The sequence below is a fragment of the Rhinichthys klamathensis genome, unplaced genomic scaffold (genome assembly GCF_029890125.1).
Source record: "Rhinichthys klamathensis goyatoka isolate OS25496 unplaced genomic scaffold, OSU_Roscu_1.1 h1tg000098l_1, whole genome shotgun sequence".
Taxonomy (NCBI): Eukaryota; Metazoa; Chordata; class Actinopteri; order Cypriniformes; family Leuciscidae; genus Rhinichthys; species Rhinichthys klamathensis.
The window spans coordinates 5,092,579-5,115,670 of NW_026606637.1; the positions used below are offsets into that span (position 1 = coordinate 5,092,579).

The 23,092-nt window shown below is 36.1% G+C and overlaps 1 protein-coding gene across 10 annotated transcripts in view; it reads left to right on the plus strand.

Annotated features, from left to right (window-relative positions):
• Positions 1 to 23,092, plus strand: part of mcf2l2 (MCF.2 cell line derived transforming sequence-like 2) — an 82,215-nt gene that overhangs the window by 28,566 nt on the left and 30,557 nt on the right. For 9 of the 10 annotated variants that reach the window (XR_008807246.1, XR_008807249.1, XR_008807250.1 and 6 more), the window contains exons 3-15: positions 1,560 to 1,674; positions 1,844 to 1,934; positions 2,988 to 3,107; positions 5,029 to 5,145; positions 6,458 to 6,607; positions 6,863 to 6,987; positions 7,463 to 7,577; positions 7,701 to 7,820; positions 8,475 to 8,666; positions 10,553 to 10,744; positions 12,626 to 12,803; positions 13,119 to 13,222; positions 15,136 to 15,224. Coding sequence is in view for 2 of the 10 variants with exons in the window: in XM_056252779.1 (XP_056108754.1) it covers positions 1,560 to 1,674; positions 1,844 to 1,934; positions 2,988 to 3,107; positions 5,029 to 5,145; positions 6,458 to 6,607; positions 6,863 to 6,987; positions 7,463 to 7,577; positions 7,701 to 7,820; positions 8,475 to 8,666; positions 10,553 to 10,744; positions 12,626 to 12,803; positions 13,119 to 13,222; positions 15,136 to 15,224 (1,708 nt within the window). In the remaining 8 variants the exon portion in view is untranslated. The remainder of the gene's footprint in view (positions 1 to 1,559; positions 1,675 to 1,843; positions 1,935 to 2,987; positions 3,108 to 5,028; positions 5,146 to 6,457; positions 6,608 to 6,862; positions 6,988 to 7,462; positions 7,578 to 7,700; positions 7,821 to 8,474; positions 8,667 to 10,552; positions 10,745 to 12,625; positions 12,804 to 13,118; positions 13,223 to 15,135; positions 15,225 to 23,092) is intronic. The other variant, XR_008807247.1, reaches the window with a different exon arrangement.

Genomic DNA, 23,092 nt, shown 5'->3' on the forward strand with positions numbered 1-23,092 from the left:
TTCATTTGTTGGTCGGTTGTTCTGTTACGCTGGTAGCAGGAATGAAGCAGAGAGTGAATCCAAACGCAAGCACTTTAATAATCCAACACACAGGTAATCCAGGGTAAACGCAGAACAAGGTACTCAGAAGAACAAGGAACAGCTACAAGCAAACATTAAACAACAACCGACAGCCAACAACTGAAACACAGGGGTTTAAATACACAGACAAACAAGCTAAACAAGATAACAAGGGGGCGTGGTTAATTAGAGACACCTGGGGAGACTAATAGACATAGACGAGGAACACCTGTGGACACTGAGCAACAACATGACAAAAGACAAGACACATGGCAGGATAACATGACAAACAGGGAATCACATGACAGACAAGAACAAGGAACAAAACACAAAACCCACACCGTGACACATACCATGCAACACATGCCTCCCTTCATAATAAAAACGACAAAATATTAATCAAAAGTATAACTATGTCCCTTACATATTAAATTGTAGCAAGTAAAATTAAAACCTAACACAAATATGACTCAAATGTACATCTATAATAATTAATTTAATGGTTTTGCAGTGTAAACATCATAACAAATGTAAGTAAATATATGCACTGTAAATGTGATCAGTTAAAATAAAAGTGAGGAAACCTGCTGCCTTAAAATTGAGCAAATTACCAGTATGGTAATACGCATTGCAATATTATGTGAACTTGACAATTCCGCCTAACTTAATTTTTTCAAGTAAAATGGCTTATTTATTTAATTTTAAGGCAAGGCAACAAAAAGTGATCAGTTGAATTAAGTTAAAAAAGTGAGGAAACCCTTTTTAAAGTTAATTCAACTGATCACTTTTTGCAGTGTGTAAGTATGAAAATATATACATTTTATGTTATATGTTAAATAAAGTTAAATTTTATTAAGGTCTCTTTTTGTCTGATTTGTTGTTAACAATTTATCAAGCATTTTTTTTAAACAGTATGTAGTCTGATAATAATTGATGGATGTGTCAGAACTCAATATCTCATCTCATAACTCATAACTCAATCTCACACCACTGTCGCCCCCTTGTGGTTGAAATGAGTTGTGAGTCTTATTTTCTTAAATCAAATCAATATGTGAATTAAATTGAAATAAAATAAGTCAAATAAAAAGTAGAAACGTGTGATGAATACTTAAGAATTATTTTGAGGACAATTCCCGATGTATGTCCCGTTAAACAGAAATGAAAGACGTATATTTGAAAGCTATGCCCTAAATATAAAGAGAAGAAAAGTAGGTCATGGTTTTAAACCCCTTCACACCTGGCTTCTGCTGCATGCACTTTCACACCATGCGCATAGTTTCCGTTTAAGTGTGAAGGATGTCAATCATAAGACCAAAAAAAATGAAAAATACTTGGTCTGTGAACTGTGAACACACACCATAGGGCTCATCGAGATTACAAACAAATGTTGCTTGAAAATAAATGTTTTTAAAGTACCACAGAGTGCCATTTAATATTTCAAACCTTCTTTTTCTCAAGAATTAATAACTGTGAGTTAACTAGACACTAAATATTTGCAGGAGGAAGAGGAAAAGATGGATCTCCCATCATCACCTTCCCAGAGTTCTCAGGTTTTAACGAGGTGACGGATGAGGAATTCGTTAACGTCATCACATACCTGACCAGTATACCAAGGTGAAACCTCATTTATCTTATTATAATTAATTGTGAATGATTTTCAAAACGTGTATTGAAACCAACTGTAAATACAGGCAAATTACTGTACTCTGAAATGTTTGATTTCTGTCTTAAAGTTGTGGTTTCCAAAGCCTGACCAGTCTGTTTCTGTTCTTCATCCTTCAAGCATGGATGCAGCTAGCATCGGCTTCATCATCATCCTCGACCGCAGGAAGGACAAATGGAACTCGGCAATCACTTCTCTGTCACGGATAGCGGTTTGTACAGGCTCTTGCTGAAGCTTTATGAAGTTAGCTCTTCAACATGATGTTTACAGATACAGAAATATGAGTCAATACATCATACTTCTTCCAAAACTTATTTCGCCTGATTCACTATGGTAAGCCTATTATAAGTGTTTATATTTTAGACCTATCAGGAGGGTTTTCGTGGGACAAACAAGGTACATAATCAAGTCCATGAATATAACAAATCTTGTTGATCCTCTGAGCATAACCAGCAACTGAATTAAAGGATTACAATAAAACAAAATAACAAAAAGGGGCCATAAGCAGTTCTGCACATCTCTCCAAAAAAGGTGTAATTAGAGAAAAGCTGATCCGGCTACTTTGGCGCGTGTATGTCAGAGATAAGTCAGTCACGACGAGCGAGAAAGGTTGACATGAAACTGAATCTCGAACCTCCGGAGAATCACCTGTTTTTTTTTTAAAAACGCAGAAAAGAGGAGAGAGTCTGCTCTTTCATCGGGATTTGAATTAATAAATTCATTCGTTTATTAAAGTTTATAATAAAAACTGAAAACGCTGAAAACCTTTTAAAAAGCGTTTATTATTAGAATTGATAAAGTAATTGAATATGTTTTTATGATTTTTAAATACTACTTTTTTATTTTACAGTACATACAGTAAGTGTTATTACAATAATAATAATTGTTTTGTGATTTAATTTTTTACAATGGAGTTTGCTATAAAAAATTGCTATCATTTTTTTTAACGTTATTTATTAATTTTAATTAAAAGATTTGAAATGTAATAAAAATATATTTAACCTTTTATATATACTGTATATATAAATATATTTTACATTTATATATATATATATATATATATATATATACTGTGTATATATATATATATATAAATATATATTTATTAATTTTATAAATTAATTTAAAAAGTTTCAAATACAGAATAAGTACAGTTTGGAAGTATATGGTCTCACAGTATATATAGTTAATGCCACAGAATTGTTAAGGAAATGAGTCAAACTTTTATTTTTGCTTCTGTTTCATTTCCTTTCATGACTAAAAGGGCTCCTTCCCAGGAAATCTACAGCTTGTTCTGGTTCTGAAACCTTCACGCCTCCTCCAGAGGGCCATCGCTGATGTCAGTATACGGTTACATAGGGATGACTTCAAATTGAAGGTACCGGTAAGCATGCTCTTGTCTGTCTGGACCCTCAGCATGTCTGTTCATTCGCCATATGACGCGCAGGGCTCCTCTGGAGTGTTTGTAACCATGATCACTCACCCGCTAAATTATTAACAGAGTCTGTCACCCTGTTGTTTTATGCATGTCTGAAAGGATGTTAACCTCCAACCCTGTTTTAACAGCACTTTAGAAGGTGGAGGTGCCTTATAGCTGCTTGTCATCAAAGCGGTGGCAATGTGTGAATTCAGTAAATGCCACCTTGCTTTGGCATATTGTATGCTAGTGCATGAGATTATCATCTGCATGCAATTTCTCTTGTGACGTTAAGGAAATGAAGATTGCACTGTGGCGTACGTGTCTTTCAAAACATGCCTTCTGCAGATTCATTAGATTGATAGTCATCTACAGGAATATTCCAGATTTAGTGTTAGTTCTGAAACTTTGTCTCTTATTTTCTTCACACTTCGTGCAAATAGACAGCGTCTATATATTTACAATAGATGCTATTAGAGTTGTCAAAAGTACAGACTTCGGTACCAAGTCGGTACAGAATTTTAAAAAATGTGACGCTTTGAGCGCTGTTGAGCGGATTTTGAAAACACCTCTGATTGGTGTCAAAGGCTAACGCCATCCGCTTACTCTCCACACTACTGATTCCATTGTCAGCAGGGTTTCTTTAGTCATTTTGTCTGGCTCAATCAGACGATGTTGGCTTGAGTCAGTGTAAATAGCCTCTGCCAGTAAGTTGGGCTATTTGCAGTTGGTGTGAAATGGGTTGGTTTCAATCATACAAGTTAACTCTTTCCCCGACATTGACGGAATTTTCCGGCTTTCCGTATTTTCACTGTTATACGGAGTAGGGGGCGCTATTACACATCTTCTGAAAGAGTACTAAATATACTGATTAAAACACAGGCGAAGAAGCAGAAACAAGAAATCACATGCAATCGTATGCATATGTAAAAAACACGATCACCAACATTAAACCGCATATAAATCAAAACTGCCTAATGTTAATGAATGAAATGTCGACCCAGGACAAGCTATAGGACTGTGCAAGCATTAGGGGTGTTGATGGACTCGATCTACTTCATGTATGTTTTGATCATCAGTTCTGAATATGATCTGGATGTAGTCTTTGACAAAAATGCGATTTTCTCAGCTTTTTTGCTCAAAATGTTGCTTTCTTTATGAAACGTACTTACCCACATTCAGTGTTGATAAAAATAAAGGCATAGAGGTAGAATAAAACGTTTTTTTATTATTATTATTTTTATTTTTTTAAAGCAGAGGCTCTTTTCTTTCTTTTGATTATTGCATGTTCATCCACAAGACTTAAACAATATAAGTGATTTCAATGTGGTGACATGATTAAGTGTGAAAAGTTAATAATTAAACTCTTTTGTGTAAAGTTATATAAAATTTTACCTCTTTGTTGCCATTATAATGTTACTGTACACCATAAACTCTTAAACCCAAAAATGACTGTAAAAATAATGTAAACAATTTTACAGCTCAAGTAATACACACATTTTAACAGAAGAACAAAATTATAAGCCTTACATGTATGCTTTTAAACTTCCAAAACTGGCCTCATTCACTTCCAAACCCAGAATGTTCTTTTAACCTTCCTCTGCAACCGTTTCTTTACCACATGTGTCCTGTAAAATGTCTGCATGCATACTTTAAGCAGCCTACCACAGGTTGTGAAAATACTAGTTCCTGTGAAAATGAATGTGGGCATGGTCTGTGGTATTGGCAATACAATAACACTAACTAACAGCGACTTTGTCTTTAAAGCAATATAAGAGAAACACTTAGTTTCTGTTCGCAAAAAGTAGTACACAAATGTCTGGCATGAATACACTTCCATATATTATGTATGTAAATGTTTTTTCTTTCTTTTCTTCTTCCCTTGTAGATTGTTATGCTAAATTCCCTGTCAGACTTGCACGGCTACATTGACAAAGGCCAGCTGACCTGTGACCTGGGGGGAAGCCTGGAATATTGCCACAGTCAATGGATTCACCATCGCACAGTGAGAAGTTTTTTTTAGTAATAAACAAAGCCTTAATTAGCTTATTAATATGACTTCAAATGAAAATATACTGTATTATTTTTTACAGATTTGAATGCAGTCTACAATTTAATTTCAAAATACCATATAATATACTGTGAAGTAGATTTAGATTTTTTTTTTCAGTGTTATGTAAAGTATATACTCACCTAAAGGATTATTAGGAACACATGTACAATTTCTCATTAATGCAATTATCTAATCAACCAATCACATGGCAGTTGCTTCAATGCATTTAGGGGTGTGGTCCTGGTCAAGACAATCTCCTGAACTCCAAACTGAATGTCAGAATGGGAAAGAAAGGTGATTTAAGCAATTTTGAGCGTGGCATGGTTGTTGGTGCCAGACGGGCCGGTCTGAGTATTTCACAATCTGCTCAGTTACTGGGATTTTCACGCACAACCATTTCCAGGGCTTACAAAGAATGGTGTGAAAAGGGAAAAACATCCAGTATGCGGCAGTACTGTGGGCGAAAATGCCTTGTTGATGCTAGAGGTCAGAGGAGAATGGGCCGACTGATTCAAGCTGATAGAAGAGCAACTTTGACTGAAATAACCACTCGTTACAACTGAGGTATGCAGCAAAGCTGCAGTTGAAGACTGGAAAAATTGTTGCCTGGTCTGATGAGTCTCGATTTCTGTTGAGACATTCAGATGGCAGAGTCAGAATTTGGCGTAAACAGAATGAGAACATGGATCCATCATGCCTTGTTACCACTGTGCAGGCTGGTGGTGGTGGTGTAATGGTGTGGGGGATGTTTTCTTGGCACACTTTAGGCCCCTTAGTGCCAATTGGGCATCATTTAAAAGCCACGGCCTACCTGAGCATTGTTTCTGACCATGTTCCATCCCTTTATGGCCACCATGTACCCATCCTCTGATGGCTACTTCCAGCAGGATAATGCACCATGTCACAAAGCTCGAATCATTTCAAATTGGTTTCTTGAACATGACAATGAGTTCACTGTACTAAAATGGCCCCCACAGTCACCAGATCTCAACCCAATAGAGCATCTTTGAGAGCATCTAGAGGAGCTTCGTGCCCTGGATGTGCATCCCACAAATCTCCATCAACTGCAAGATGCTATCCTATCAATATGGGCCAACATTTCTAAAGAATGCTTTCAGCACCTTGTTGAATCAATGCCACGTAGAATTAAGGCAGTTCTGAAGGCGAAAGGGGGTCACACACAGTATTAGTATGGTGTTCCTAATAATCCTTTAGGTGAGTGTATATATATATAAAGTATATAATTCAAAATGTTGTGTCCTAGGCCATTGAGAACTTTGCGTTAACAGTGAAGAGCACAGCACAGATGCTTCAGCAGTTTGGAACTGACCTGGCAGAAACTGAGCTTCCCAATGACGTGCAGTGCACCAAAGATTTGCTTATCACACACACCGAAAAACACGATAAGCTCAAGGTAGCCATCCACATTTATAGAACAGTGCTTCTAATGTTATCATATGATTTGTTTAATCCTTGTTATAATCGTGTCCTTTATTTTATTGCTTGTGTCTGTGCAATCGGTCAGTTACCTTTTATCGGTTCATTGATGTTCGGTTTCTCACATAGTGGAGCAACAAAACACCATCTGTATTTATCTTGATTTTGCCTGTTTTTGCATATTTGCAGATTCAATCAGTATTCATATGCCATATTTCTTCTTTCTGTACAGGAAGAGCTCAAATTGGCAGTGAAACAAGGTCATACTCTGCTGTCCTGTATCAAAGACCAGGCCAGCAAAACCGAGAGCCACGTTTTGAATCCAGATGAGGTAGAGAACCAAACAACCGTTGAGAGGTGTGTAATAAGGTTTTGCCACACACAAAAAGTTACACCGTTAATGACGATGGTAGCTTAAGCAGAACTATAATGTAACACATTTCTAACTGACATTCCTACTTGACAGCAAAACAGAATAATCACTTTGAAAGGGATTTGAACCATTGCAAATAGAGATCTTGCTGACGTCTGCCAAAAAATATAGTCACAGAGCAATTAACATTTTTTTTTAAACTTGCACTATGAATTATTCACAATATAACCAGGAACATTAAAATAAAAGTTATTTTGTTTACATATTGACTTTAGTGCCATTTCCTCCATTTTTACCGCTCTTTTATCAGGTGTTAGACTTGTGTAGTTCTTGTTACAGTTCTGTTATTATTCTTTAAAGCCTAGTGTCATCTAACCTTCCTCTGTGAAATCTAATTCACTCTAGCTCCTCTGACATTCACACTGTAAAAGCGTTTGTTTGTTTGTTTGTTTGTCTCAGGTTGTTAGCGCAGCTCGATGAGACGGAGAATGCGTTTGAACAGTTCTGGTCGAGGCATCACCTCAAATTAGAGCAGTGCTTACAGTTACGACACTTTGAGCAGGACTTCAGAGAGGTACGGTGCAATGGATGTGCTCAATTGTGCTCAACTTTGTAGGTAGCCATTAAACCAAGTATCACCAGTGGCGGTTGTCCGGTCAATCAAGTTGAAATTGGTGTGATTTATCCATTGCATCAGGTGAAAGTTTCTCTGGATGGCCTGATGGAAGTGTTATTGGGGCTGTCTGACATCGGGGACTGTGTGGCCCGGGTCGATCACCTACTTGGGGAACTGAAAACCTTGGAGGACAAAGCCCAGGTCAAAATATTTTGAATCTAAGACCAGGCCTGATATGCAAACCACCACATTCAGTTTAATAGCTCAACTATTTTTTTTTTTTTTTTGCTGGTTAAACCACTAATTTACATGTTTACTTTCACAAATCACTGGCCCCACCACAAAGAACCACACACACTTGCATTTTTTACAGACAGTTAATGTTTCTTTTAAGCATATTCAAATCAGCATAATCACCATATGTTTTGCATGCTGGTCCCCAACATGGAATGTTGGTTTGCTCATGTCACCACTGCGATTTTAACTAGCTTAACTCTACTAAATCAACCATCTTATCTAGAAACACAATGCATACTTTTGCATTGCCTTTGTCAAAATGATAAGAAATGTTTGAAATCACGCAATAACTAAAGCTGAACTTCAGGAAGAAATCAGATACACAAACACAGTGCTGCTACTGACACTATTGTCTTTCTATAGCTGCATTACAGCATAATTCAATTCTGTTTGCATCATTGATCGTTATTTACCTGTTTAAAACAGTAAAGCTGCTTTGAAACTTTGATCTGTATTGTATAAAGCGCTGTATATAAAGTTGACTTGACTATTATTACTAGTCAAGATAGCAGTGTACATCATAAATTTTCTGTTTATCTTGTTTACTTATCTGTACAGGAGTCCTTGGAGAAAGCTCAGCTTCACGCTCAGCATGGAGACCAGCTCATTCAAAGCAACCATTACGCTGTAGACTCAATCCTCCCAAAGTGTGTCGAACTGCGTCGGATCTGTGATGACTTCAGCAATGAGGCCAAAAAGAAACGTGACATTCTAACCAAATCACTTGAAATCCACAAAGGAATCGATGAGGTTTGTGAAACAACTTGCATGCAGTCAAATTACCACACAGGCACCTTCAAGGTCAAAGCGTTTATTGTCATATGCACAGTGAGGAAAAACAAGTTTTCCCTGTACAATGAAATTCTTTCTTTGCTGTCCACAATGAATGCCAGGACTAGTGCAAAGTACTTATAAAAGAACAAACACACACACACACACACACACACACAAAATAAAAAATGCTATAGGATAAGAATTAGACAAGGCCTAAGTCTTAATATTGAGGTTTCGGTTTCACTTTCACTTTATTTTGATGGTCCCTTTAACACATTCTGTTGACTAAGTACCTTTACATCTACATGTCTACTAACTCTCATCAGAGTGTTAGTTGAGTATTAGTAGACTGGTAGGGTTAGGGTTAGAGTAAGTTGGCATGTAGTTACAAAGTTACTTCTAGTCAGTAGAATGTCTGTTGGGGGAGCATCACAATAAAGAGATAGCAGATATTAAGCAGACAGTCTACTAATACTCTATAATGAGAGTTAGCTGACATCTAGTTGCAAAGCTACTTATAGTCAAGAGAATGTTAAAAGAGACCATCAAAATAATGTGTTACCGAGTTTTCATGTGGGATGATTGAGTGAGGACATGATAGATGGGTGATATTAAGAGATGACTTGCAGGTTGTCAGAAGACAAATACATTTACAAAATGAAATTTAAAAAACAAGACTTTTTTTTTTTAAATGTATATATTGAATTAAGTTTATTAAGTTTATATAAGTTTATTAAGTTTAAGTATTTTTGTTTTACTCCCCTTCTATTACGCAATCAAAATATGAGAAGTGTTATATCAGGAAGAAGAATACACAAGGCATTAAAATGACAAAATTATTTGGCAAGAACTCCAGTATATAATTAAAAATGGGTTTTATTGGATTATGCAAAAAAAAAAAAAAGACATTGAAAAAGAAAAGGCTCACAGGAAATAAAACATAATTTGACTACAAAGTAATCAAATCAGTTATTAATATTTTGTTGCTTCTCCCTTGTTTTATTTTTATTTTATAACAGCCATTCTCCTGGGCATTGACTAAATTGTATGCATCTGTCCTGCTTAACTTCTTTCCAATCCTCCTTAAGTTCTTCCCAAAGTTGAGCTTCATTTGAAGACCTGAATGACTTATCACAATTCAGGTTTATAATTTCAAGAAAGTTTCAGTGGCTTTAAGGTCAAGGGACTGAAGACTTCAAAATGCTGAGCATGAACACTTTCAATATCCAAAACCGACTGACTAGATTTAGCCATTTCAACAACATCCTTCTTGGTTGCAGAGGACAGCTCCTTCCATCTGGCCATTTTCACTAAAACCCACAAAATAACATTAAAAATATACTGTAGCTAATACATGCCACATAGTTATTTATTGAATTATAGGCTGGGAATAATGAGTGTAATCCTGGTATTGGCCAAATATGACATCAGCTCAATTCGGTATGTTTTATTGCGTCATGACAAATGATAAGATGATGTTATAGTTTTACACTCCAGGCACAACCTTACAACATGCATACCAAACATTTAATAAATATTTTTTTTAGGTCGGACATCACTTTTGGCCACTACTGCATGTTGTAAAATGAATAAATAAAATGATTTGTATTCTAAAAAATAATGACGTTATTACAGCAGAGCTATCTTTATTCATTTCGTGTTTTGGAGTTGTCTCAGGTTGTTAGTGCAGCTCGATGAGACTGAGAATGCGTTTGAACAGTTCTTGTCGTTTTTGGTTTGGGGTTGGGGTTAGAATATGGACAAATTAGATAACCTACACAGTTTACTTTACTGTGATTTAAATAGGGTCCAGGACAAATAGATGCATTAATGTGCATCTGTGTTTGTTTGTATGTTGGCAGGTGAACCAGTGGTGTGAAAGTGGAGTGTATCTGTTGGCCTCTCAGGCGGTAGACAGATGCCAGACCCAGGAAGGTGCAGAAGCAGCACTGCAGGACATCGAGAGGTACATGAAAACAGCCAAAGAGCAGCAGCTCAGTCATCTCAAAGACCTCGGCAACCAGTATGAGATCATCCTCTCAGAGCTGGTCAAGGTACAAGTGAAATTGATTACAGTTGAATGCATTTGTAAACAGTGGAATTCAAATACAGTCTATACATATATATACAGGGGCACCTTAAGAAAACACAACAGGGCTGAAGACACACCTTAAGAAAAATGTTCTTTTCACTGCTCCCACAGAACAAATATATACCGTATGTCTTTATTGAACATTGATGGAGCAAACGATTTTGTGTGAAAAAGTGGTTTGTTTTGTTTAAAAATCTTATAAATGTTTGAGGTGGCAAGGTTTGCCTTTTAGCCCACACACGGGGTAAAAGGTTCACCAGCATGGCAAAAGGCACACAGTTTTTATGCAAATACTTTAGGCAAAATAATATGTTTTAAATAATGTCTAAGTAAATACTTGTTCAAAACAATCCCTTTAGCAAAGTTTGTACTATTTTCTGTTTATTTTGATAAATAAATGAATTTTTGTTTAATAAATAAATATACTGTCATTAACATATGCTAATATAAATATATTTTGAAAATACAGAAACAAAATCATTTTAAAAAGTAAAGATTCTGAAAGCATTGAAGGAGATCCCATAATTATTTAATATAGATTTACAGTAGGAACAATAAATTAGATTTTATTATATGATATGATTAATATCATATTTTTAAATATGATGGTTTCATTATAAACATGGTGATTATCTCTTAAGGTGGAAACCCAACCTAATATATGATATTTACCATCTGAATCTAACCATGTCATGTCAACAACTGGAAAAGTCAGCCAGCTATTTATTATCATGTTAAAGCTGCAGTCCGTAGCTTTTTTTGGGTTAAAAATTATCCAAAATACATATTTGAGAAAATACATAACCAGCCAGTGTTCAAAACTATCTGCTTGCCGTAGCTCGATTCAAAGTGGTAAGCTTGTAATAATGTTTTTAATTCCAGTGGTACTGGTGGATTTCCGCGGGAGATTCGAGCATGTCTTTGTGTCATTACGTCACATCTGTACACATAAAGGAGTCTCGGCTAGTAGGCTATATTGCGTGTGAGGATGTTGGAGGTGGAGATTTATAGCCTTTTCTCACAGCACTTGATATAATTAAACATATTAATTTGATGGCGGATCCAGAAAGGTTCAAACGACAATCACCAGTGACAACTAGAGACTCACCCGCTGTAAAATGCAAAAGACTTCGGAGTGGCTACAGAAAAAAAGAGACTGCAACCGGCTCATGAGAAAACAAGGATACATATCGGAAGGACATGTAGTCACGCAATCCTGACGTTGTTAACATTAACAATTTGAGAACAAAGTATAATTTGCACGGTTTTGAAAATTATTATGTTGGTCAATACTTCCAAAAAGAATAATCTGTGATTCTGAATGCCAGTATCCACTCCGGCGCGGTGACTGACAGCTGCGCACTCAACTCAAACATTGTGTTCATCCGCGCTGTGCGGTGTCGAAGTACAACTCACGTAAAGTTGATAAATCCGCGAATGACTGCAATTGCAGATTTCGAACAGAGATGGCGACAAAGAGGAAAAACTACGAACTGCAGCTTTAATTATTGTGCCTTTCTCCCCGACAGACTTTTACCCCATACCATACTTTTACATATTCTCCCGTTATTGAAAAACTGTTGCTTTAATTACCTTGAACAAAACTGAAAATCATTAAGACCCTTGTCTCAAAATGTATTCATCAATTTTATCGAATCTCAGTTGCTACTTAAATCTTAAAACATTTTTTAAACCCTAAAACTTTTAGACTAAACTAGATTCAGATTTTTATATTTTAAATTTGGTTTCAGAATTCTGGAGCTCACTGTAGCTTTAATGATACTATTCATCTGCTCCTGATTAAATAACTGATATTTTATATCTTTTTTACCTTCCCATGCAGAGCAAAGCCCAAACTGCTCTTAAAAGGCTAGATGATGTTCAAGAGATGTTTGAGAAAAGACATGCGAGTCTGAAAAAGCTGTCCACAAAGCAAACAAGGCCAGTGCAACCTGTTGCACCTCGACCAGAATCTTCACCAAAACGCAGTTCACCTAAAATCCCGCCACCCACTGCAGCTGGTGAGTAAACCAGGTGTATGTTGACAGAAACGCATGCATTTCAGACCGCCAGTGGTTAGTGGTCTTTTTTTGTATACTTACCTCTCTTTTTTTCCCCAGAAGCATGTCCTCATTTCGAGTTCATAAACTTTTAGTTTGAGTGCAGTTTTGTTCAAATTAATGCACTTATTGTAGTACCAGTGCTCACATTTATGCAAATTTACTGATGTTTCTGACAGAAAAAAAAAAAAGAAAGTTACACTTTGTATCCTGAAGTATTTAAGTGGAAAATATGAAGGCTTTCCAGCTTGTTTAATTATGTTCTAAACTCTGCAGCATCAAATCGCAAAGCTACAGAGAACTCCTGTACCAATAAGCAGCCCAGTGACGCAGAGCTGGCAAGGAGGAAAAATATTCGCAAAGCCAAAGGTGGCATCAAGGTACATCAGCCTTTCTCAGATACATGGTCTGAAATAAATCAAAGTTTAAAAAAAATGTTTTAGTCTGGGATTAGTTCTGGTTAGGTTACACTTTTTGATAATGCATTTGAGACATTCTACTGACTTCAAGTAACTTTACAACTACATGTTAACTAACTCTCATTGGAGTATTAGTGGACTGTTAGGTTAGGGTTAGTAGAACACATTGGCATGTAGTTGCAAAGTAACTTGTAGTCAGTAGAATATCTGTTGGGGGAGCTTCAAAATAAAGTGTTAGCAGATACTAAGCAGACAGTCTTCTGGTAGTTTACTTGTAGTTGCAAAGTTACTTATAGTTAGTAGCAGTGTTGCACTGTAAAAAAAAAACCTGCATAAAAAATCAAGTAAATGGGATGAATCAATAAAGCTCTTGTAGTATATGTGTAGTAGTTTGAAAAGAAATGAATAGACAGACATTGCAGGGTTTTCTTTTTAGTCCTTCAGTTCACTAAACGTCATAACATTTTCTTTTTGGGATCGACTCTCAACCTTACGTAACAAAGCATTAGTTGCAAAGCCCAAAACTGTTACTGCCAACTAAACGAACATGAGTTTCACCTACCCAGAAATGTCAGTCCAAAGATATGAAGCTGAACGCTGGTTATGTTGTCGTTTTACAAACTGGCAGCTGTGGTTTCCTGAATAATTCTCTCTAAAATACTGTAAAAATGTAAACACATTTACAGAACAACCTGTATATTTTACAGAATTACATTTTGTGTAATTTACACACACAAAAAAAACATTAAAAAAAGCATTTAAAATCTTATCAGCCGTTTCTGTGAAAAAAAAAAAAACTATTTTGTACTCTTAACACACACTGACAGTCACTATAATAACACTTGTGGTCACAAGTAGCTTTCCCACAAGCTAAGGTGCTAATACTGTATATAGAACATCATTGTAACACACAGGCACTAAAATAATGCAATAAACATTCATTTAAACAGATAAGATGTAACATAAAACGTATATAACTGATAAGAAAAAGTAATTAGAAACTTAATTATTAAAATTAAAAACCATCAAATGTGAAGTGTCACAGAGAAAAGTGTGAAAGTCATTGTAAGGAAATTATAGGTTATGTTCGTTTTACTTTCAAAAATGGTACATTTTACAGTGTTTTACTGTATTTTATCAAATGTAAGCTTAGATCTATTATAGCCTTTCTCCTTATATGGTATACGGTAACTTACTGTTAACCAATATACAGGTTTTTACTGTCGCATTTTTACAGTCTTTAAAGTAATTAATTACTAGCTACTAATTACTTCAACAGTGTAATTAGATTACTATACAAATTGCTCTCTCTAAAAAGTATTGCATTACTCATTACTAATTACTTTTTAAATCCCATATCAACCTCGACCAGTTGAACAATACAAGGACAAACATGAAACTGCTTTTTTAAATTCTTTTTAAATAAATTATATAAAATGGCATAAATTATTATTGAACTGACCAAAATATTTAAAAGGAGAAGATTGCATTAAAAACATACATTTTAACATTAGACGCTAAATTTTAATGTTAAATCCACTGTTGTTTTATATAGAATAGCTCTATAGTCTATACAGTATAACTGTATAAGTAACTGTTATTAAATTAAAGAAAAATTTTAAGTAATCCCTTACTTATTGCTTTAAGGGATACGTAATTAAATTGCAGTAATACAACTGGTTTGTAGATTGTCTATAGAGGACTTTTGTAATAGATTGTTATCTTAGTTCTTGCATGTAATTATAATTGTATTTAATAAAAAAGGCTGAGTTTATTTGATCATTACAAATTATACGTTCAGAATACATAACGCTGTTTTTATTTAAATTAAATCTTTAACATGCAGTTTTCTGTCTTCCTGTGGTTTCTCACAGATCGAGGTCATGCATGAAGGAGGCCAAGGGGGTTCGAGTCATGTTCTCATGAACAATGAAACAGAAGAGTCGCTTTCAAACAGACGCAGGTAAAAACATGTCTTTTGAGAAAGAGCGTCTTGCACTACACAAGAGATTTCCAGTCAAAATCACAAAAGTGGTAAATGTGTTAAGCGGTGTCAGAAACTATCCTTACGAAAAGGACAAGACTATATTTACCCACTGGAATTGATTTTCAGGGACTTCATTTTATAGCTAGATTAAAATGTCATCAATTTGTATATGTATGGAATAAGAAATAGCAGACTCTTTTTTTTTCTCTGGCTAATGCTAATTTCACCGCTAGCTAGCATGTTATGTACATTCCACACACACACAATTTCAGAGCTGCAAAGTCTCACTCATTGACCCTTTTCGCTCACACCACACATCCTTTTTCTCACGCAGAGAAAAATCACGAAGCAAAGAGGACACTGACACCGACAGTCTAGACAGAGAAGATTACCTTTGATATGGAACAAATTCACAGATCTCAGATTCTGTCAATTTTATTACGAAATTCAAACAATAAATACCGTTTTGGCGCTTTTAAATGTGACAGATCGCTGTAGCGCCTCAGTTCATATGGCACGTGAACCGACTATCTCTCTTCACAAGCCTAGTTAATAGTAAATAAACACGAATGAGCAATAGGTGTGTGTTAAAGGGGTCATGAACTGGCTTTTTAAATTGTGTTATATTGTTGTCTGAGGTCAACTTATGACGTTCGCTTGGTTTTTACATTCAAAAACATCCAAATGAATAAGTAATAGGCTATTTTCTACCCTAATTTTGAGCCTAGCTCAAAAACGCTCGGTTTTTATGGGCGTCTCGCATTGAAGACTTGGAAGTAAACGCACACTGCTTTGAGTGGATAACAGTTTTGCATATTATAATGAGTTTCGTGTAATGCGCGAATCGGTGGGCGGGGCTAAACCGGCCGTGTTGAAGTAGGCGTTGATCTTCTTCTGCGGGGGTGGTGTTTAATCTTCTTTGTCGTCATAGTTCCCCACTTTGAAAAACGAGTCGTTTGCTGAGCCTGGTGTCAATGAAAGCTTTTATTGGACTAACAAGGTTCCCAAGTAAAAATTCCCAAGTAATATTTCCCTTTATTTGGCTTTATTTTTATTTTTTTACACAAGTTTGATGTTTCATATCAAGCACTTCATTGACACACTTTTCTCCTTGGGAACCATGTAGACTAATGTTTGAACACTTTTGACATCACAACTTGGACATAAAAGTGAATGACACATTAAACAACACTCATCTTTCTGATAGTGGCCTATTGTTTTTTATCTTGGTCTAAATCTTTCTATATCTGACACTACACCACTGAAACAAGTGACTCACTTACTAATGGTTTCTGAGCTATTTACTATTTCTTAGTGTCTATTTACACTAAGTCCAAAATAGCCCACCTTGTTTGCAGATGCAATGTCTGGTTGGGACAGACAAAAGTATAAAAACCATCTATAATTTGTCAATAGCAGTGGCGTAGGGAGTAAAACGCATAGTAGACGTTTTTGATGCAAAGCAACTAGAGTTCGAATCCGTCTTTTGCCGAACTCGTTCTTCTTGCACATAAGATTGGAAAGGCATTTATTTTCAATAAATATGAACAAAATATGTTAAAATTGGAACCTAATGGTTATTTAATAATAAAGTGTTTATCGGATAGGGTTAGGGGTAGGTGTATGGAGGGCTTTAAAGCCTTCTTCATTTTTATTAAAAATAAATGCCTTTCCAATCAAGAAGAAGTGTTCATTAATTGTTCAATAAAGAACAACAGAATAAATAAAATCCGAAAACGTAAGAAACGTACACAGTAGCACTTCACACTAATTTTCCTAATACCGCCTGTGATATAGTGGGAGAACCTACCGTAATTATCACAGTATTCATATACACGGATTCCACCACACTTCTCTCCAAAATGCTCACGTTCATTAGAAACTTGAAAAATGTTGTATTTTAGTGGCGCGCTTACTCTTTATTAAAGTCCCCGTGAACCGGAAGTTGCAAACGACTTTTCTCCAGTGTTGTGACGTATTTCCGAGAGAAACGGAATACTAAATGAGGCAAAATAGTGGGTGTGGCTTTTTTCCCCAACTAGCACCTGATTGGATCTAGAAAAGTAGGTGTTTTCATTCAGCCTGTCTACCGTCAGTTGGAGGGGCGTGGTTACGGATGTTAAGCAGACACCCAAACCGTCAAACCTACGTCATCAGGGAAGGTCCTCCAATGCAGAGGGGAGGGGAAATTTCAGATTTTGATTAAAGATTACGAAGCCAAAAAATGTTTTTGTGTGGATTGACTTACATGCATGAATTGTTCACCACAAACCGATCAATTTAGGCAAACAAAGTAAGTATGGTCAATTTTGAATTCATGGGGACTTTAATGCTTAATAAGCATTTTGTATGACAGAACATGTGATGTCAAAAATAAAAATTCCAAATATTCTAATCTCTATGGTAATATCGACTTCACTGATTTGGATCGGCGACGTCTCGTCATACACAATGCTATTTTTTAGTTAATTTAAATGAAAGAAGAATAGATATAGTGAAGTTGTGGTAGAAATGGCATCCAAACGCTATCTTTCCGGAGCCGAAAACGGAAAAAAAGAAGAGCAAAGGAAAGACAAGCTCAAAGTAAAAGTAAGCTCTTTTGACTGCTATAAAAGCACATTATTTATTGCTTGTGTCACATATGAGGGAAACACTGGACCACTTTCAGCGTGCTAAGTTAAAGAATTATCTACTCATGCATTTTGTATTGATTTACTGTCTGATGAAGTTATCATAGTTGGTTAAATCAAGGCGGCATGCCACCTACAGGCCTTTTAGGTGAAGTGTAGGTTTGTAAAGAACGCGCAATGCCGGAGACGCCGGTTCGAATCTCGTTCGAAGCGGATCGAGTAGGATAAATTATATATATACTTGCACTTTTTTGTTTAAATATCTTTAAATATTTTTACATACACTACCGTTCAAAAGTTTGGGGTCAGTGAGAATTTTATTTTTATTTTTTGGAGGAAAGAAATCAATACTTAATTTGATCGAAAGTGACAGTAAAGATATTTATAATGTTACAAAAGATTCTATTTCAAACAAATGCTGTTCTTTTGAACTTCCTATTCATCAAAGAATCCAAAAAAAAACAAAAAACTGTACAACTGACAGACCAACAACTGTTTCAACATTGATAATAATAATAAATGTTTTTTTGAGCATCAAATCCTCATATTATACTGATTTGTGAAGGATCATTTGACACTGAAGACACTGACACTGGTGATGCTGAAAATTCAGCTTTGATCACAGGAATAAATTACACTTTACTATATATTCACACAGAAAACAGCTGATTTACACTGGAATAATATTTAATACTATAACTGATTTTTGTTGTATTTTTAATCAAATAAGCGCAGCCATGGTTAGCAGAAGAGAATTCTTTTAAAAGTATTTAAAATCGTACCGACCCCAAACTTTTGAACGGTAGTGTATGTATGTTGAATGTTACACTTTTTAGACACTGAAATATTGACCGATCTGTAGCCTTTTATTTATTTTGTTATATTAATTTATTTATATTTAATTTTATTTAGTTAATTTTATGTACAATTCACACAGTTTATTTTATTTATTTGTGTTTCATGTATATGTATTTAGTTTCATTTTTCAAGCTCACTTGCACTCAAAATATTTTTTTCATATGTATGTTGAAAATAATACTGTTAGTCTTTTTACGTGCTTTCTCTTCACTCATAAAATTGTTATGATAGTTTTTACTCCAGTGGGGCCTTTTTACATGATCTCGCCTAGGGCCACACAACCCCACGTGCCGGCACTGTTTCTGATGACGCGCGTTAATCTCATGCATTTCTGAATATACAGGATTAACTAGTTTGTTTGATAGTATCTGATACCTCAGTAGTTTTCAATCCTGGTCCTTGGGCCCCATTGTTCACGCCAAACAGGTCAACAAACCTGTCCCTGTTGGGTCTCATTACTGTTTTCAAACACGGATATTCTTCACAACATCTGTGACACAGTCTCTTTTGTATTTTGCACTACCATGACTACAGTTTCTAATTTCACTACAGAATTTATAATCTGTATTTTTCTTCCAGGCTTGCTGCTGCTTCTGCTTTTTACGTTTCATTTTGACACTTTTTGCAGGGTGTTATAAGTGATGTATCTTTTTTGAGTTGTGAAAACACGTCATTTCAGTGCATTTTCGCCTTGTAAAATGGTGTGAGTTTAGTCTCTATGCTGGTGTCTGATGCTACACATTGCATACTGATGTCTGTGAAATCAATTGACCTCATCAACTTCGCCTGCAGAAACATGAGTCTTCTTGAAAAGCTCTTACTTTGTAACTTTTAGTTAATAAATATGATGTGTCACGTAGGTACTGGGCTACTCCGCAGCGATTGTCGTCCCGTTCGGTCTAAAATAGTCAGAATATAAACACTTTTAATAGGCGTACCGTAGTAATTCGGGTTAAGTACGGTGGCCAAGAGAGCTCAATGTGCTACAACTGAAGAAAACACATGCACATAGAAAAAACACCAGAAAATTAAAAAAACATCTTCATCGGTATGGCAAAACGTGCCACAAATACTCACAACACAACCAATACAGAAACGCTATACAAATACTCACAACCTAACCAAATACAGAAACGTGCTGCAAATACTCGCATCCCAACCAAATACAGAAACACACTGCAAATACTCACAACCCAAACAAATACAGAAACACACTGCAAATACTCAGTCACAACCCAAACAAATACAGAAACACACTGCAAATACTCACAACCCAACCAAATACCAAATACAGAAACACACTGCAAATACTCACAACCCAACCAAATACAGAAACACACTGCAAATACTCACAACCCAACCAAATACCAAATACAGAAACACACTGCAAATACTCACAACCCAAACAAATACAGAAACACACTGCAAATACTCACAACCCAACCAAATACAGAAACACACTGCAAATACTCACAACCCAACCAAATACAGAAACACACTGCAAATACTCACAACCCAAACAAATACAGAAACACACTGCAAATACTCACAACCCAACCAAATACAGAAACACACTGCAAATACTCACAACCCAACCAAATACAGAAACACACTGCAAATACTCACAACCCAACCAAATACAGAAACACATTGCAAATACTCGCAACCCAACCAAATACAGAAACGTGCTGCAAATACTCACAATGCAATCAAATACAGAAACACACTGCAAATACTCGCATCCCAACCAAATACAGAAACCTACTGCAAATACTCGTATCCCAACCAAATACAGAAACACACTGCAAATACTCACAACCCAACCAAATACAGAAAAAAACTGCAAATACTCACAACCCAACCAAATACAGAAACACATTGTAAATACTCACAACCCAACCAAATACCGAAACACATTGCAAATACTCACAACCCAACCAAATACAGAAACGTGCTGCAAATACTCACAATGCAATCAAATACAGAAACACACGGCAAATCCTCGCATCCCAACCAAATACAGAAACACATTGCAAATACTCACAACCCAACCAAATACAGAAACACATTGCAAATACTCACAACCCAACCAAATACAGAAACACATTGCAAATACTCACAACCCAACCAAATACAGAAACGTGCTGCAAATACTCACAATGCAATCAAATACAGAAACACACTGCAAATCCTCGCATCCCAACCAAATACAGAAACACACTGCAAATACTCACAACCCAACCAAATACAGAAACACACTGCAAATACTCACAACCCAACCAAATACAGAAACACATTGCAAATACTCGCATCCCAACCAAATACAGAAACACACTGCAAATACTCGCATCCCAACCAAATACAGAAACACGCTGCAAATACTCGTATCCCAACCAAATACAGAAACACACTGCAAATACTCACAACCCAACCAAATACAGAAACACACTGCAAATACTCACAACCCAACCAAATACAGAAACACACTGCAAATACTCACAACCCAACCAAATACAGAAACACACTGCAAATACTCACAACCCAACCAAATACAGAAACACACTGCAAATACTCGCATCCCAACCAAATACAGAAACACATTGCAAACTCGAATCCCAACCAAATACAGAAACACATTGCAAACTCGCATCCCAACCAAATACAGAAACACACTGCAAATACTCGTATCCCAACCAAATACAGAAACACACTGCAAATACTCACAACCCAACCAAATACAGAAACACACTGCAAATACTCACAACCCAACTAAATACAGAAACACACTGCAAATACTCGCAACCAAAAAAAAAATCAGACCCAACCAAAAACAAATAAATGGTAAATGGACTGCATTTATATAGCGCTTTCACAGACCCAATGGCCACCAAAGCGCTTTACATTTTGCCTCACATTCACCCATTCACTCACTCATTCATACACCGACGGCAAAAACAACCCAACCAAATACAGAAATGTGCTGCAAATACTCACAACACAACCAAATACTGTATTCAAATACTTACAAATACTTACAACACACTGCAAATACTCACAACCCAACCCAAATACAGAAACGCTTTTCAGTGATAAAATAACATTAAAATGGCAGGTAGCAGGTCCTCTTGTATCTCCAAGGTTAGTCTGACCCCACCACACCAGGATAGGATAGTCACTATGGCTAACTTTAAGGCAACTGATGGCAAAACAGTGCAGCACCTTAAACATCCACATGCTAAGCCACATGCATGTCTTGACCTTCACTCCGATCTCCCCAAGTAAGTCATGTTCCTGGATCAACTTATCTAGTTGATCCTGGAACAACAAAATTTAGTCCTAACCTTATCCCTACCCCTAAACCTAACCCTACCCATACATTTTCTCTAAAATCAATTGGAATAATTTTTGTGAATAACACCTAGACGTGACAGAAACTGTAAACTTGTCCCTAAAATCTGACTGGTTGATTAGAATGTTGTTCCAGGATCAAGAAAAATGGTGATCCAGAAACATGTTGTACTTGGTGAAATGACGTTCACCCTGTCTTGTCACTCTACCCACATCCTTCTTTAAAAAGTGTGTCTAGAACCTGACCTGATGACATTTTCCCAATGCCTCCTCTAAAAGATAATTCTGGATAACTCAGTTTTGAACATCTATAGACCTATCACAAATCTCCCCTTTATTGGTAAGGTAATAGAGAAGGTTGATTTCAATCAATTGAGCAAGTTCCTAAAGTCTATTGACTATTTGGATGATTTCCAGTCTGGTTTCCGAACACATCACAGCACAAAGACAGCACTTATTAAGATATTAAAATATATTCGGCTAAATACTGATACTGGCAATATTTCAGTGTTTGTATTAATAGATCTTAGTACTGAATGTGATACTGTTGACCACAATATACTCATCAACAGACTGGAAAAAAATGGGTAGGACTGCCTGAGGCAGTAATTGGATGTTCAGGTAATATTTAGAAGACAGAGGGTACTTTGTGAGCATAGACTGTTACGAATCGGACTAGACCGCTATGAGGACTGCTATGAGTGGTATTTAGAAATCCATGCAATTCTTGCCGCTCGCTGTTCTCAAGTAAAGGATTTGGACGTTGAGGTTGACGTTGACTTTTTTTTACAAGGCGTAAATCTGAAACCATTCAGCTGCGCATAATATCTAGATCATTTGCGATTTATAGATTTCACATCTGGAAGATAGACGGAAGCATGTTTTTTTTTTTTTTTTGTGCGTACGTTCTCTGAATCACACGTATGTACATTGGAGAAAAGATAAAATGGAGGACGGTTTATACGCAACATTTTATAAATGAGGCCCCAGGGGTCTAAAAAACTAAAC